The sequence below is a fragment of the Biomphalaria glabrata genome, chromosome 6 (assembly GCF_947242115.1).
Source record: "Biomphalaria glabrata chromosome 6, xgBioGlab47.1, whole genome shotgun sequence".
In the NCBI taxonomy this organism is placed as follows: Eukaryota; Metazoa; Mollusca; class Gastropoda; family Planorbidae; genus Biomphalaria; species Biomphalaria glabrata.
Window position 1 is genome coordinate 7,810,310 of NC_074716.1, and position 16,509 is coordinate 7,826,818.

Here is a 16,509-nt window from a genome sequence, read left to right on the forward strand (position 1 = left end):
TATTTTGTTTGATACTAACAAGGGAAAGTTATAATTTATTATTATAATAAGTTATTAGTTATAATACCTAACACAACAAGAATAATTTTAAAAAAAATTACCATTTGTTTGGTATCGAATAAGGGAAATAATGTCTACATTATTGAGATATATAGTTGTAAGTGCGGAGTTCTTTTCCATGGATAAGCGTTTTTATTTTTATATTTTGCTTATTAAATTATTAAGTTTCTTTTACAAACTTAATAATTTAATAAGGCTTGTAGGCTATAAACAAATGTGTGTTTCTAAAGTACCAGCTTTAGTCAATACGAGTCCGGGTCATGCATTACAGCTACAATTCCCGCGGCCTGCAATGAAAGTAGTGAATATCTAAATGATAGAGTGCTGTGGAAATATCTAGACATCTGCGAATCTCTTCTCTTACAACTTAATGACATTATTATACTGCTGTAAATGTAAGGGAGGCAACTCAACGAAGGAGCATGTCTAGATGAAGGATGTTTATTTATAATGTAGACTTTGAATGCTAAAACAAAACAAGCATAAATGTCAGTCTTGGTCATCAGTTCTCTGTTCACGGTTCAATGGTGCCGCCTCTGTCTCCGCTGCCACAAGGTCACAGATCCGTGTCGTGTAATGTTACCACAATTAGATGTTCGTGATAGGATCTAAAGGTTTTCGACCCAGGATAAGATCCGAGGCTTTCTCGGCAATCATGATTGCAGGTACATTGGTGTTACCGGAGACAATCCATGGCATTATGGAGGCATCTACCACTCGTAGTCCAGACACGCCTTTGACTCTGTAACACACACCAAGAAATCAATGTAATAGTAAACAGCCTACACAAAAAATTGTGTTTGTAGTTACATTCTTCTATTGAATAGATAGAACCAGAACAAGTTTGCAGTATATAAAAATGTCCAGCTACCATTTAGTTATAGAAGTGAAGCTAGGTGCTGAAACAAATAATGATACATACATATTAAACATAAATGCATGCCTCACGGCTGTCTGTGTCGGCTCTATTGAAGTTATTGGTGAACGGATGTGGCGAGGTGGGGGAGGAGCTAGATAGGGCATGTGACCATTGACCACTGGGGGGTGGTAATTTGCATACGGGCGAAATGACTCTGGACCAGAAAAAAATATTTTTGGACATTTCGATGGTCTAGACGTTAGTTCGCTTAGTGCGTTATCGCTAGGCGGTGTTGTCGTTTCCAGGGTCACTGGTTCGAGCCTTGTAGTACCTTATTATCGTCTCATTTTAATTCACTACTTTCTCTCATTTAAAAAAAAAAATTGGTCCCTGGTGCTGCTGTTCATTTATGTTTAATATCTATGTATTACCAATTTGTTATACCATGATTTAAACATTATCAATTGTATTTAGCCCTCTTTTCCCACAGCATTGTTATCTTATCTTATATAATACAGACGTTACTTCAAAAAAGAAGATGATTACGTCCTACGCGTCATTGTTAGGGTAAACAACCCGCTTGATTTTTTCCTGCTGTTTTTATACACAAAAAATAAGCAGAGTTTAAAAAAATAGAAGTGAAATGGAGCTAAAGCAATAATAATTTTTATGAAATTTATATCCTTCAATTTTGTTTCCGATCCAATTTTTTTCTATTGAAGTATAAAAATAGAATATGTTTGTAAGTAGAAAACTCAACATTGCACAGACAACTCTGACAACCTGTCCAACTCCTGGCTTTCACGTGTGGCTCAGATAATGGGATTGGCGCAACTGTTTTCACTAACAGAAGAAGGGGCAATGGCGCGTTAACAATGAGGCAACAACCAGGAGGGGCACGTGTGCTTTGACTGGCTACCCACATTAGGAGAAGGAAAACTCTGAATTCAAACCTCTGCTAGCTTGCAGCTATACACTGAGGAAAAATCAGAAGTCGTCGACGCTTATGCAGCTAGCAGCACACAGTGCTACACCCTGGCAAAACCTGAGACACCACTGATCCAAATCTGTATTTGTACTTGCTGTTCCATTGGACACACCAGCTGCGTGGAGAAGGGGAAAAGCTGATTTGGCGACATCGTTCCGACCACAGCTGATGCCCAGGCATTCTTTGGGATAATCCATAGTCGCTTTTCGGCTGAAGGAGATCCTAGCACACAACTTGGGCTATTTTATATTTGTTTAAATAGCATCAGTGAGGTAGACCCCGTCAATGATGGGAAATGTTTATGTTCAGAAGAAGATTCTACATATGTTTTGTGCTGCATTGATGGGAGAGGCTGTGGAAGTCTCCTGCGAGTTATGGAGTGTACGTGTGCGTTGTGTGTTTCTATGGTGACGGAGGGAAGAAGTTAGCGAGTGGTTCTGAATGATGCAAGATAAGTGGCGTGGTCGTCAGCGGTCTTAGAAACAGAATGCCAGAGTGAAAAGACGTGTTTTGTAATGAGATACATTTTTTTAAATACCATTTTATATTATTACTAAAGTCTAGTACCTTTTATTTCATTTTATCTGAAGTTGAATGTGTCTCTATTGTAATCAAAATTCTATTTAGCTTTATTCACAAAGAATTTATTCAGGTTATTTATTATAAGTTAAACCCATTTAGCCGTTGGATTTGAACTATTTAGCTCTAACCACTATATTAAAGAGTGTTCATAAGTGCCGGCTTCGTTTTGACGTCATCAATGTATGAGCTGTTTGTTTCTACTTAATACATTTTTTCATTTGCAATCAACGTTCTTTATTTTTGAACTTTTAGAATCTAAATGTTAATAGCCATTGAAATAGTTTGCCACTCGCCTTAGCTCCGGATCAACCACAGATGTGGGGTCATCTTTGGGACCCATCTTGCACGTGCCCACTGGATGATAGATCGTCAAAGGTCTCAGTTTCAGAAGACATTCCCAGTACTGGTCAGACTCGTACTTGAGATGAGCGCAAGATTTGGCGGGAGTTTTCTCCGTGAGTTCAGCACCGATGTCTTTCAAAGGTTCACTTGAGACAATCTTCTTACATTCTTCAATACCTGTAACAGTACAAGAAAAGATCAGTTTTAAAAAATTCGTAACTAATATGCTGTTTTTTATGACAACATTATTACTATTATTATTATTATTATTACATTATTTTTATGTGTAAATCGCTGCCTGATATGCAAACCATTGCGTAGTTCAGCTCTGATTTGAGATGATTATCTGAACCATCTAGCCTGTTTGTGAGAACTTATCATTTGTGAATAGATAAAATCTTAATAGTGCGATAGCTGGCACAATTAAAGCACAGGAAGAGAAGTCTGGGAGTTTATAAAACGCCCAAGCAGGAAAAACGAATGGTGGCAGCTAGGATCAGGAAATTTTAGCACGGTTTCGCACGGGACACTGTCCGATAGAAGCCTATTTTGCTAGGATCCGAGAGAGCCACGATCCCAGACTTCGACACTGCCACACAGAAGACGAGACAGTAGAACACATTCTCAACGACTGCAGGGTGCTCATAGGCGTTTTCAAAGATACGACTAGTCTTGTGAACGCTAGAACTGGTGCATGCGGGGGTCTTGCCCTGTACGGGGACAGACACACCCTACAGAACACTGCCAGATACCTGAACCGTTGTATAAGGCAGTGTTTCCCAAACCTTTTCTTTAACGGAACAATTCGTACGATTGGAGAATTTAACGGAACACTTTTGTATTTTATGTTCTGCATTTACTTAATAATTAATGTACGTGTAGGCCTATTAGTTAATTATTCTAGTGGCTAGTGAAACACCTATTCAGGCCTCGCGGAACACAAGTGTACCTCGGAAAACAGTTTGGGAAACACTGCAATAAGGTATTTATTTCAGCACGGAGCCTTAATGCACCGAGGCTTAGGGATGAGAACTTATTACTCACTGAACAAATATGGCTCTCAGACTTACCTCGTATTAACAATTGGACATCTTCTGGCTTCTCGAGATAATTGGCTACAATGGCAGGAGGGTCGAAAGGATCGCTGGACTTCAAGGTCAGCCTGCCCCGACTCTCAGGTCGCAGTAATGAGGGCAGACAACGGAACCCGTATACAGAAGAATTTCTTTGCCCCATGTCGACCTTTACCTTATGGAAGTAATTTTTTGAGACAGAAATTATATATTAAAATAGTTGTCAATACAAATATTGTTTTTAAACGTAGAATCCAAAACATTAGAGAAGACTACAACCAAGAAGCGTGACCAAAAGAGAGAAGAGAAAAGAGGGTAAGCATTAGGTCCGACTTGAAAAGAATAAAACAAAAAGAGAGCAAGTTTTGCTAAAAGAGAGTAGGCTAAACGTGAAGCTTGACCAAAAAGACTAAACGAAAAGAGAGAAGCTTGACTAAAAGAGACTATGACATAGTAACAATGGCAAATGTAAAATAGTGAGTGTTTTTCCAACCATCCATTCAATTAATGTTCTACTGGAAGCAGGAAAGATTTAAGCAATAAACAAACAACTTTATTCCATACAATCGCTAATGGGACGAGGTGGCCGAGTGGTATAGTGCTTGGCTTCCGAACCGAGGGGCCCCGGGTTCGAAGACTGGAATTTCTAATTTCGGGGTTTACGGGCGCAAAAATCTAATAGGTATCTGATACTAGCTGACGGTCCAATAATACAAAGATGAGAGATGACCTTTACATCATCTGTCCTATATATCCCAATGTCTGTACTTTACAATCGCCATCATGCCAATAATACATCATAGAGCGGAGTTTCTTAATCAGCCACTATAACTAATGACGCAGAGTTTTAAGTTCATAACACGCACGACGTCTGGATACTCTTAGAACAGCGGTTCTCAACCTTTTAAGCTTGGCGACACCCTTTTACAATATACCACTCTGCCGCGACCCCCCCCCCCAATAGACACACACAGCAATAGAAGAATAGACAATAACAATCCTTATTTTTGATGGTCTTAGGCGACCCCTGGCAAATGGTCAATCGACCCCCAAGGGGGTCGCGACCCACAGGTTGAGAACCCCTGTCTTAGAACGTCTTTATCTTCTCTGTTTCTTTTTTAAAGAAACGTCTGCAATTCATAAGATAAGATAAAGGTTGTTTTTTTTTCCCACATATTAGGTCATAGGTATATTCTCTATAAATGTAGCCATTTTGTTTCGGAAAGATTTTTTTTTAATCAATGATTGAATTAAAACAAGTAACATTATTTAAAAAAAAAACGAAAATAACATTAATCAAATTAGATAATAATCTACCAATTCTTTACTTCTAATTCTTCTCAATGAGTGTTATAGTTATGTTGTGGGATGGCTGCCTGGTCGTGCGCGCTGGACTGTCGACTTCTCGATGGTCCCGTGTTCATACCCTTACTGTTGCCATCCCCAGTATTCCTGCAGGAGGTTTCGACTAGGAAGTAGATTATCTTCAACTCTGAATGAATATTCAAAACATGTCAAACATTTTACATTTTACAAATGTTGTGTGTCAATTTGAGTTTACCAATAGACCAAATACAGCACGTCTTGAAAAAAAAAAGTATTCGGTCAAAAAAAACAACAACAACTAAAATTATTAGATCAATTTAGATTTTAAAAAGATGTCACATGTAATAAAAGGTGAATAAACTGATGACAAGTATTAACTGGCAATAACCTCGTCAGTGTAACCAAAGCCATCGTCCTCTGGATGGGGTAAAAAAGTGAAAAAATGAATTTCTAAATCTGGCCAGTCTATCTTCTGCGTCTCCGGAGTTGTACTTTTAAAAGCCAATACTTCCACTTGATATGCAGACGTGAGAAAACCTGGAGAAACAATATAAGATGGTGTATCTAATTATTGCAAATTTACAAGAGTGATTTAATGTGCATTTTGTAACATTTGAAATTAACAGAAAATCTGCTATTAAGGTATAGGAGCTATAGAGAAAAGGTTTCTATTCAAGAATTAGATCTACATGGGCGTTGAAATATTGGAGAATATTTGTTTCTATGCCGTACGGTTGACGTGGATATTATCTGGTGAAAAATCTGGCCAACCTTATAGAGCATGATCAAAAGGTGTGTTCATTATACTCCCAGCATTCATCAAGATACGAACCAAGAACCTATGGATAAACGTGCAAGCTTTCTTTCATCTTAATTATGAAAATAATCGCTTGAATTTATGGTTAATATTCACCTGTTCCAAGGATTTTATATTTCAGATACGTTGACCAACTCTTCAAACTGTTAAATGGAGAGGAGATGGGCTCTCTAATGGTGACACCAAGATCAAAGAAGAGATGGTCTTGAAGATTGTCACCAACAGGTAAGTCAGATACCACAGGAATCTAAATTTTTTTTGAAATTATGAGAACCTATTAATACAATATTTAATGTATATTAAATACGAGACCGGATTTACGCTTGATAAGGCCCTAAGCTATCTGCGATAAGGCGGCGCTTGTAATCAACAAATGGCAATTTCTCTTCGCTCTTTTCTTTTTCATAATGATTTGCCCCCGGCTTTAAGGTATAGCTTATGGCGCCCATTGGTCCATCCATCACTGATTAAATACAAAATTCTTGAGGAAGACATTTATTTCATTATTATGGTAACATACTGTTACATTTGTTTCCAGTTATTCCTGTTTTAGTTGTTTCGATTCTTTCGATAAATGCACATTACATAGAACAATGAATACCTTCAGCTCTTCCAAATGTTTCTTTGGCCCAACTCCAGACAACATCAAAATCTGGGGAGATCCGATAGCTCCAGCAGACAATATGACTTCTCTTCTGACACCAATTGTAAACTTTCTGTTGTCTTTGATCACTTCAACCCCAACGGCTTTCTTGTCTTTTAGAACAATCTATGTATATATGACATATAAGAATTTATTAACTGCCAATCTATTAAATATTTAGAAATTATTAATTTTTAAAAGTCGATTGGCAAGATTTAGCTAAAAGAACTTTTTTGAAAAATGTTAGTTAGCTAGTTTAGTTAGTTGGGTTGCGCACTTTAATGTACTGACAGTGAACAGTGAATGACGACACAGACTTTGGGGTTAGAGATTAAGATTGACGTTTAGGAATCAGTTACCGCTAGATTCTCAAGGGGATAACATCGTTCTATAGTGACAGACTAGACTGTGGCCCATTCTGTATTAAACGTTTGTTTGAAGTTCACCTTGAGTCAACTTGGTCATTGAGTCTGTGTTCCTGTTAGTACCTTATCTATATTTGTGACGGTGTGCATGATTTCAAGAACTCGCGATTGAAATACATCAAACAAGGTACGCTTGCATCTATGATAAATAATCATCTTTAGAAATACTTCAGCTACATCTGACTTAGACATGCATCCGTTACAAAAACTAGATTAAAAGTCTATACTTTCACAAACCACTTCTTAACACATAGAACCAAATCTAGTCTGGACAATAGTATTCACAAAGAAATAGTTTAGTGACATTTCTAAACTCTTGACTTCTTCTTCTTCTTCAGCGTTCTCATTGTTATGTTGGAGTGTTCAGATGACTAGACCAATACATGAGATGAACTGCGCAGTGGTTTCCAAATCAGGGAGCTCTCCATATAGTTTTCTTTCTATTGGGGTGATTTGGGGCCAATGTCTTATACGGGCCTCTTGGTAGAGAGAGCAGTTTTGGAGGACGTGGTCGGCATTTTCTGGTGATACTCCACATGGGCAGATTTCACTGGTTCCAATTTTGAGCTTCCGGAACATGTGTTGTCGCATTCTGTTGTGTCCGGTCCTGAGTCGAAAGATTATACGTTGGTCTTGTCGGGATAGCTTATAGTAAGCGTCATCTTTCTTGTGATTTGGATGAGAGCTCGTCCATTTCTCATTTATTTTATCTACAATTAATTTCTTCATTTCTTCTGGATAGAGTGCAGAGTTTACTTGTGAGTTTGTTCTCCCACTCTTGGCGAGTGTGTCAGCTTTCTCATTTCCTGCTAGTTGTATGTGAGCTGGTATAAACTCTTGACAAATACATGTTCACGTTTCATTGGAAGAAAAAAATAATATTGTGGCCGATAATGTTTGTAAAATGTTTGTTTTATATGTTTTGGATGTTCCTTCAAAGTTGAAGATAATTTACTTCGTAGTCCAAACCTCCCGCAGGACGACGGGGGATGGCAGCGGACAGGGTATTAACCCGTGACCATCGAGATTTTCGAACGACACTCCAGCGCGCATACCTTACGACCAGGCAGCCACTCTTAATAATAACTTAAATAATAATAAAAACTTAGATATTATCAATACGTTGTTTTTCAGCCCCATGTAATAAGATTATCTACATTTTGTTTTGCAAGCCCATGCAATAATATGTCTACATTTTGTTTTCTAGGAACATATAATAATATTGTCTGCATTTTGTTTTTGTAGTCCTATGTAATAATATTCTCTACATTTTGTTTTCTAGGAACATGAAATAATAGGCCTAATATCTATATTTTGTATAGCTACTTCTTGTCTAAGACAACACACGAATCAATAAAAAAAAATAATCACTAATTTTAATCAATCAGTGATAATTATTTTTTGTTTTTTGTTTTCTATAAAAGGGAGATAGACATTGCAATAATGTGAGATATGACAACGATTAAAAGGTGCTCACCCTTCACAGAAAATAAGCTACTACTTTACATTTCTTTCCAGAGAGGCAGTGACATGAACTATTGCCTGATCCAGCCAGGAAAACCAATGACTTGGCAGAATTTAAGTCATTGGTCAACGTGCATGAGGCGTATGATGTAATGATCTTTTTTTTTGAAGTAACGTCTGTATTTTATAAGATAAGATAAGATTTGGAACAAAACTTTGCTGGGCAAAATGTCTAACCTTCTGAACCAATGAGTTGACAGCAACATGTAAGTTTGGTCTGTTGAGTATCGGGTGAATGTATGATCTGCTAGAACTCCATCGTTCATCGTCTTTGGCGTTCACTTGAGAGTGGGCAACACCTGATAGTGTAGAAAAAGGAAAATATCAATGAGTTGGATAGAAACATATTGTTGTAACTCCGCCCCCACGCCACACTGATGGTGCGCATGAGAGCACCATTCAAGACAAGTAGTAGAAGACTTGTTTAGACAGAAAGAAGGACTGTTGTAGATCTGGCTGAAGTTATGAGAGTCTGAACAGTCTGGGGCTAAGTTCTGTCCTGTGTGATAGCCTACCAGTCAACTGTTTGGAAGACCTGGAGCTTCTAATAAATACATCGATTATTATTAGTAATAATTTAATTTATTACCTCCTACCTTTCGTTGAGTTGTCTGCCTTAGATTTACATCAATATATTCAATATGTTTTTGAAAATGTAAAGGTATAACTAACATCCCAGTGACGTGACAGCCGTAACGCGAAGGTGTTTATTGCGCCCGGGCCAACGCCCCATATGGGCCCAAATGGCAAACGGAAAAAAAATGTGTTGGCTGTAAGAATTTAAATGTTTAAAATTCTAACTGTTGCGCCGCCTAGAAAACATGATAAAAAGAGCATTAAAAATCACACGCACAACATTACCACATTTAAAGGAACTTTTTTGAACAGAAATGTCTAAGAAAAATCGAAAAAATCTTGGAAAACAACAGCCACCCGCACCATCATAACTACGTCAAGTCGTCGCGAAGTGGGCGACTGCTGTCAATCAAGATAAGAACAGAGCGGTACAAAAACTCGTTCGTACCTTACTCGGTCAGAATATATCAACGCCACCCTTTGATCAGGAAACATGAAAAGGACCAAGATGCCTGTGTGTAGTCGCTGGATGTTGTGTCTGTTCTATTTATAAGTATGATTCTGTTGTGTTGTCTTTATATGAGAAAAGAGTCCTTGTAATCACAACAAATTTCCATATGGATCAATAAAGCAGTCTTAGTCTTAAAGCCATTGGAGATATATTTTTTTTAAATAGGCTGTATATGTGGAGTTCAAGCTTGAATTCAAATGTGTTTGTCGAGTTCATCAATAAACTCAACACACCTATACATCAAAAAAGGACTAACAGTATACAACAGACTTACATACTTGTTTCACGTAGATCCAATAAATATCATTGAAAAACTGGCTCAATGTAGTATAATATAGTATGACATAGACAGACGACTGACAGACAAACAGATTTTAAAAAATACAGATAATTCTATCTGGGCACAAAGGATAATCGTGGATTACCTTCCATTGTTTGACCATTGTGGTCTTCATTCAATGGATATCCAACTTTCTGGGCTGCTTCTACAATTGTCTGCGCCAATGGTTGAGATTTGATTCTATTGACAGGTATTGGCCCGCCCTTGCCTCGATAAACTGCAAATAGTTATTGCTTATTGTTAGCCTCTTAGGTGTCTTGAAAACAAAATGTTATTGATTCAAATATTTTATTATTGGCCTAGTTACCCTAGTTGATGCATTAGAGACATTCCTAGACTAGAACTATTTCTAATATCCACCTGAATTCTGGATGCCTTCAATTTGTGTGTCTTCCAACTTCTTGAAGTAGGGCAGCACGTGATGGTAGTCCCAGCCTTCAGAGTTCGTATACTTCGCCCACCTGTCATAGTCGTGTCTGGAGGCCCTTACGTATTGCATTCCATTGATGCTGCTGGTTCCGCCGAGAGCTCTGCCCCTGGGCCAGTAGGACGACTAATAAAATGTTCAGTTATTGTTTTCTTATCTTATATAATACAGACGTTACTTCAAAAAAGAAGATGACTGGTCGCCCAGTCTTACAGTAAGTGCTGATTGGAAAGAGATTGTTTTAGGCGAAAACAAAAAGCCCTAAACACGGAAGTGAGAGAAGAGAAACACTACATAATGTAGCTTAGTTTCTCCCTTAGTAAAATCACTACACTTAGAGGCTCTTCAGGTGCAGATCTTAGAGAGGAAGTGGAGATGGATTGGTCACACCCTTAGAAAAGTTACCAGCAACAGAGCTAGGCAGGTCTTAGAGTGGAACCCCCAGAAGCAGAGGAAGACCAAAAAGAACATGGCGACGCAGTGTACTTGAAGAAGCAGAGAAGACCGGGAAGAGCTGGGAAACCATCAAAAAGCTAGCAAGAGACCGTGGAGAGTGGCGTGTTTTTTGTCGAGGCCCTATGTTCCATGAGGAACTCAAAGGAGTGATGATGATGATGAAAGGCACTTCAGGAGATAAGACTAAAAAGTAAAGAAAAATTAATACATAATACACGGAACCAAAATTTAGAATTTCTAGCACAAAACACAATAAAATACTTAAAAAGACACAAAGATAAAGGTACATTTCTTATTTCATATGGTGGAACAAATTTGTACAAGTACTCCTTCCCAGGTGATACATTCTTTATTCCATATGGTGGGACAAATTCGTACAAGTACTCCTTCCCTAATTGAGCATAGAACAGGTTGCTTGAATCAGCCAGGAAAACCAATGACTTGGCAGAGTTTAAATTTCCAATTAACATGTACAACCTGATTGACGCATGGATACGTGTATCCTCTGTTAACGTCTGTAATTAATAAGATAAGACAAGAGGATAGGGGAGAGAAAGAGCGAGAAGGCAGAAAGAAACAGAAAAGAGAAAGATGATAGTAGAGAAAGAATAATGGAGAGATTAAAGAAAAGAGGAGCGAGCGAGAGAGAGAGAGGGGTTAAAATCATTAAGGAGAGAGAGAGGGGTGGGGTGAATAAGTCGACAAAGGAGGAGATGGACATCAATTAAAGAGCAAGAGAAAAAAAAGTTGGGGTGGGGAGGGAGGGTGGGCTGGCATTTGAGAAAGAAGAGAGAGGGGGAGAGAAGGTGTTGAAAAAAAAAAGTTTGATGAAGGACAAACGAAATGGCTGTAAAATTAATACATGATAAATTGAAAATTGAACAGAAGCAAAAAAAAAAAAAAACTTGAGATGAAAAAGCTACATACAACTACAGGAGTACTAACCCCTTGTTTAAATCCCTTCATAAGACCAGGCTGTTGCTCAGTGTAGTAGCCCCAGTCCAGGTTTGTTCTCCACGTTGTTGCCGCCAGGCCTGGAATCTTAATACTTTCTTTCTCCCAGTCATCTTCCCCTGCCTCAAGCAAGAGCACCGTGACCTGAGGATCCTCGGACAGACGATTGGCCACCACACATCCAGCAGAGCCTGCTCCAACTAGGTAGAAAACATATTTATAAACTCCTTTATACGCAAAAAAAAGTATAGCGATACTCGGAAATAAGCTGATATATTGTAAAATAATTACATACATACACATGCATACACAAGAATTGCTCGTACTGGATTATAGGATATAGATATAGAAGCTTTTATCTTTTGCAATTGGCTGAAGCTAATCTTGAACGGAGCTTTATGCCAAATAATCATTTCCCCCTTTCTTATGTATGAACTTCATTTCGGATGAAGACAAGATGGCCAACTCTTCAGCTCACAGCCTACATGACGGCTAGCCCAAATACACATTGTAGGAAGTAATTAGAGATTTTCATACATGCCGGAAAAAGCTATTAATAGATAGCTTTTTGGTGTATCCGGCGTGCATAACAAAGGAAGAGTAGATGTGCTAAATGTATATGTTGATTGTTGTGTACATTTTAGCATTGCAGAATCAAATTGTCTATTCTCTTCCGTTTGTAGCATTGAATATTTTCACTATGGGGGAAATATTGCGCTTTCACGCTAAGACTTAAAACTTATTTAAAAACAAATAGTTACCACGAACCGACCCGCGGCGTAGTGTACTCTACCCCACCCTTTTTTTTTTTTTAGCCTCGCTCTCTATCGCAGCGAAAGTGACGTAGGGTAACTCTAGTCCGACTTGCATAAATAAAAGATCTTTCCATGACTTTTTCATCGAGGGCTAGAGACTCGGCGTGCTTGCGTGGTGTCCCGCATGGTTGAGCGACAAAGAGAATTATATATATATATAAATATATATATAGAGAGAGAGATTCGTAGGCCTATATAATTGTGCGATTTAAAATTATAGGCTGGTAAACAGACGCCATATAGAGTCGTGAGATTTTTAACGAACCTTTTAGTAAAATTATTAAATTTAGTAACCATTCAGGACAGAAGATTAAAAAAAAAAAGTAAAATTGCAATTATGCAGAAAACACTAAACCATAATTTACAAATACAAAAACAAAAGCGGATACATTTTCAGAAAGACACAAAGATAAACTATAGACTTATTTCTTTTTCCATATGCTAGGACAAAGTGTTATACGTGATATTTCTGCCTTAGTTCCTTATAGTTATAATGTTTTTTTGTTTGGTTAAATGCACAAATTGTAAGACAAATTTCCTTACGGATAATAAAGATTATTATTATTATTATTAATAGAGCATGTTATGGATAGCCCGCATCAGTCAGTAAAACTAATGACTTATTATAAGTCACTAATTGACATGTACGACTAAATTGACACATGAATACGCGTAAGACGTAATTGTCTCCTTCTATGAATTAACTTTTTGTAATTTAGAACATAAAAAGATCAAAAGTTTTTAAAACTATATGAACACATTCTTAGCAAGGTCTAGCTTACATCCATACCAACAATATAATCATATGTCTGGTTAAATCTCTCTGTAAGCTGCAATGAGTTTCTCTGGTCCAAGAAAAACACTTTAACGAGTACAGCCACCACTAAGACAAGAAACACTGGTAAGTAGGCCATTTTTTTTTTCTTGAAACTGCTTGGTGTTATTAAAGGGCAACAACACATATAAATACTACTAGTGTGTGTGTGTGTGTGCCAATATGTACGTATGTGCGTACTTGTGTTTCGCGCCACCAAAAATACTATAAAGCAAACAGCTCCAGATCAGCGGTCGCCGTTCTGTGCATGTCGGAAGGGTCAATCAAATAGCTGACTAGAAAACGGATCAGGACCGTGAGATTAGTTCAAAAGGTGGTCAGTTTTAATTACTTTAGCAAAAGGACAGTTTTATACCATTTATAATTGACAATCAGATGATATCATATGTAAAAAAAAAAAATGCCAACATTTTAGTCAGGACCGGATTTGGAGAGGGCAGGTAGGGCTAGTGCTCCGGTGAATCTTCAAGAGAGGGGCCTCCATAATGGAGATTTTAAAAATATATATCTAAATTTTAATGGGTCGTACTCTCGTAACTATTACTTTGTGTGTGTGTGTAATTCTTCGAAAAAAATTATTCGCATTTTTACCTACCATACTTTTAAATCATACGGTTGACATCACACATTCGTGGTTAAGTCCTGAGTCCGCTTATTGCGTGGCATCGAAAAAAAAAATCCGTTCGTCAACGCCGTTTTTAGATTTTAATAGATTGTATTTGATTTTAAGAACTTACATGATACGTTGTTGAAATATTTTCATTTGTAGGCAATACATTTTTTTAATTCGAAAAATAATTAGGAGCCTCGGCTCCTTCGTTGCCCCAGGGTCTCTAGATTTCAAATCCTGCCCTGGTTTTAGTATTCAAACTAGATATTTTCTTTGATAAGCTTTTTTTTAAAAGTATGTTTTAATTTTTTATTGTTTTTGTTATCAAATTGATTCAGAATTGATTTATTTGCTTTAAAAATAGGCCTTACATTACTTTATTTTCTGAGTCTTTTACCCAAGATCTGTGTATACGCAGAACCGGGAAAAACTTAAACGGTGTGCGCAAAACCTATTGAGACATGACGGCTTTTGTAAGTTTATCTGGTGTGCTGTGCGAGATGCCAAAAAATATGTAGATTCTAAAATTCTAGAACAATAGATCTATTCCAGTGGCGTCACTAGAAGATCTTAGATCATTTTTACGGCGCGACTATGCAAAATCTGTTAACATAAGGAATACTAACTGTTGCGCCGTCTAGAAAACATTATAAATAGGGCATCAAAAATCACACGCACAACATTACCATATTTGATTGAACTTTATGAACAGAAATGTCTAAGAAAAATCGGAAAAATCTTGGAAGACAAAAGCCACCCGCTCCATCAGAACTACGTTAAGTCGTCGCGAAGTGGGCGCTTCTGTCAATCAAGACAAGAACAGGGCGGTACAAAAAATGTTATGTTCCCCACTCAACTGGTCAGACAAGATGTGTTGGGGAGCGCCTTAAGCTCACTCAGGGTTGTCCGGGGCGATGCCCCTGACGCCAAGCGTTTTTTTTTTCTACATTTCTGAAATTCAGAAACTCTTTCTCCTGGCGTTTACAACGTATATTTTTCTGGAGGGTTTCACCCAGTGCGGCCCGCACCCCCTAGTGACGCCACTGATCTATTCCACTTAATTTATTAACAAAAATCAACTAATCTCATCTAGAATATGTAGGCCCTAGCTTTAGATCTATATTACCGACGTATTAATACAGGCCATATCTATTGTATTAGATTTTAATATATAGATCTAAATATACTAATATAGAGATGTAATTTAGATCTATACGGTGTTAGCGAATAGCGTTACACAAGAAACGAACCTGTTGTTTTTTTTCTAAACTATGACACTTGGTGTGTAATATTAAAACAGCACCTACGTATATAAATCGTAAATAGAGAGCAATACCTATATTTATTGTAGTTAATATAGGTTTGTGGCATGGACTTATATATACTACTCTAGACTGGACATGGAGACTTTTAACACTACAAAAAATGTCGTGAAAATTTTGTAGAAAGTTGGATCAAGGCGTTGTTTTGTAAAGTAGTTAAAAGAAGTAAAGTTGTTGTTTTTTTTTCAACTCTAACCTATGTAACATATAATTTAATTTTTAGATCTAGATCATAGACATAAATAAATATAGACTGGCCGATTAAAGAGTTTTATGAGACGAAAATTTGTGACTTGCAATTTTGTGTACTTTATTATACAGTATTTATGAGCAGTATAAAAGTTAAGTATTCATATCTATTTCAGCCACACACCTATATATATTGTAAATAAGGAGGCAGTGTAGTTTTGTTTAATTTCTAAGAATGAAGATCATGCAATTTTTCATAATTCGGAAATCCGAATACAATAGATATACATGTTTTCAAGTTACATGAAGTTACTTCCTTCGGCCAGTCTATATTTATTTATGTCTATGATCTAGATCTAGTAATTGAACATCAAAAATAAGAGCAGCCTACTCTCGTCTCATAATTATTATTTTGCAATTTTTAGATACATAAAACTAGAAAGAATCTAGGTAATCGATCTATTTAAATGTACATAATATGATTCAAATCAACATGAATTATTTCCATCTAGGATTCTTGAAACATTATCTCAAAGGAAACAAACAGAAAATGGCTTTGTTTCATATATTTGCGTGAACATCCGAGAAATGATTTTGCATTATTTCTAAACTTTGAAAACTAAAGATCATTACTTTTCTAAGACAGAAAAGACTATGAATCGATCAGTCGCGGATAAGAATTTATTTCCGGTTTCCAGTCTAGATATAATAAGTCTATGGTTTGGGTTTTATATTATATAACTTTCGAAACTTCTTTTACATAGAGGATTTTCGTAATTTCTTGTACTAACAATTTCAGATATTCGCGTCTATGACATATATAACTTTTACGTTT

The 16,509-nt window shown here is 37.1% G+C and overlaps 1 protein-coding gene across 1 annotated transcript in view; it reads right to left on the reverse strand.

The window, feature by feature from the left end:
* Positions 1 to 478: 478 nt before the first annotated feature.
* The window catches only part of LOC106051715 (uncharacterized), a 37,610-nt gene continuing 21,579 nt past the window's right edge, over positions 479 to 16,509 (reverse strand). The window contains exons 13-23 of the mRNA XM_056032142.1: positions 13,509 to 13,732; positions 11,895 to 12,103; positions 10,427 to 10,619; positions 10,152 to 10,283; positions 8,817 to 8,938; positions 6,649 to 6,816; positions 6,144 to 6,294; positions 5,619 to 5,767; positions 3,902 to 4,079; positions 2,783 to 3,008; positions 479 to 802 (exon numbers count right to left, since the gene is read on the reverse strand). Of these exons, the coding sequence (XP_055888117.1) occupies positions 649 to 802; positions 2,783 to 3,008; positions 3,902 to 4,079; positions 5,619 to 5,767; positions 6,144 to 6,294; positions 6,649 to 6,816; positions 8,817 to 8,938; positions 10,152 to 10,283; positions 10,427 to 10,619; positions 11,895 to 12,103; positions 13,509 to 13,732 (1,906 nt within the window). The 3' untranslated portion in view covers positions 479 to 648. The remainder of the gene's footprint in view (positions 803 to 2,782; positions 3,009 to 3,901; positions 4,080 to 5,618; positions 5,768 to 6,143; positions 6,295 to 6,648; positions 6,817 to 8,816; positions 8,939 to 10,151; positions 10,284 to 10,426; positions 10,620 to 11,894; positions 12,104 to 13,508; positions 13,733 to 16,509) is intronic.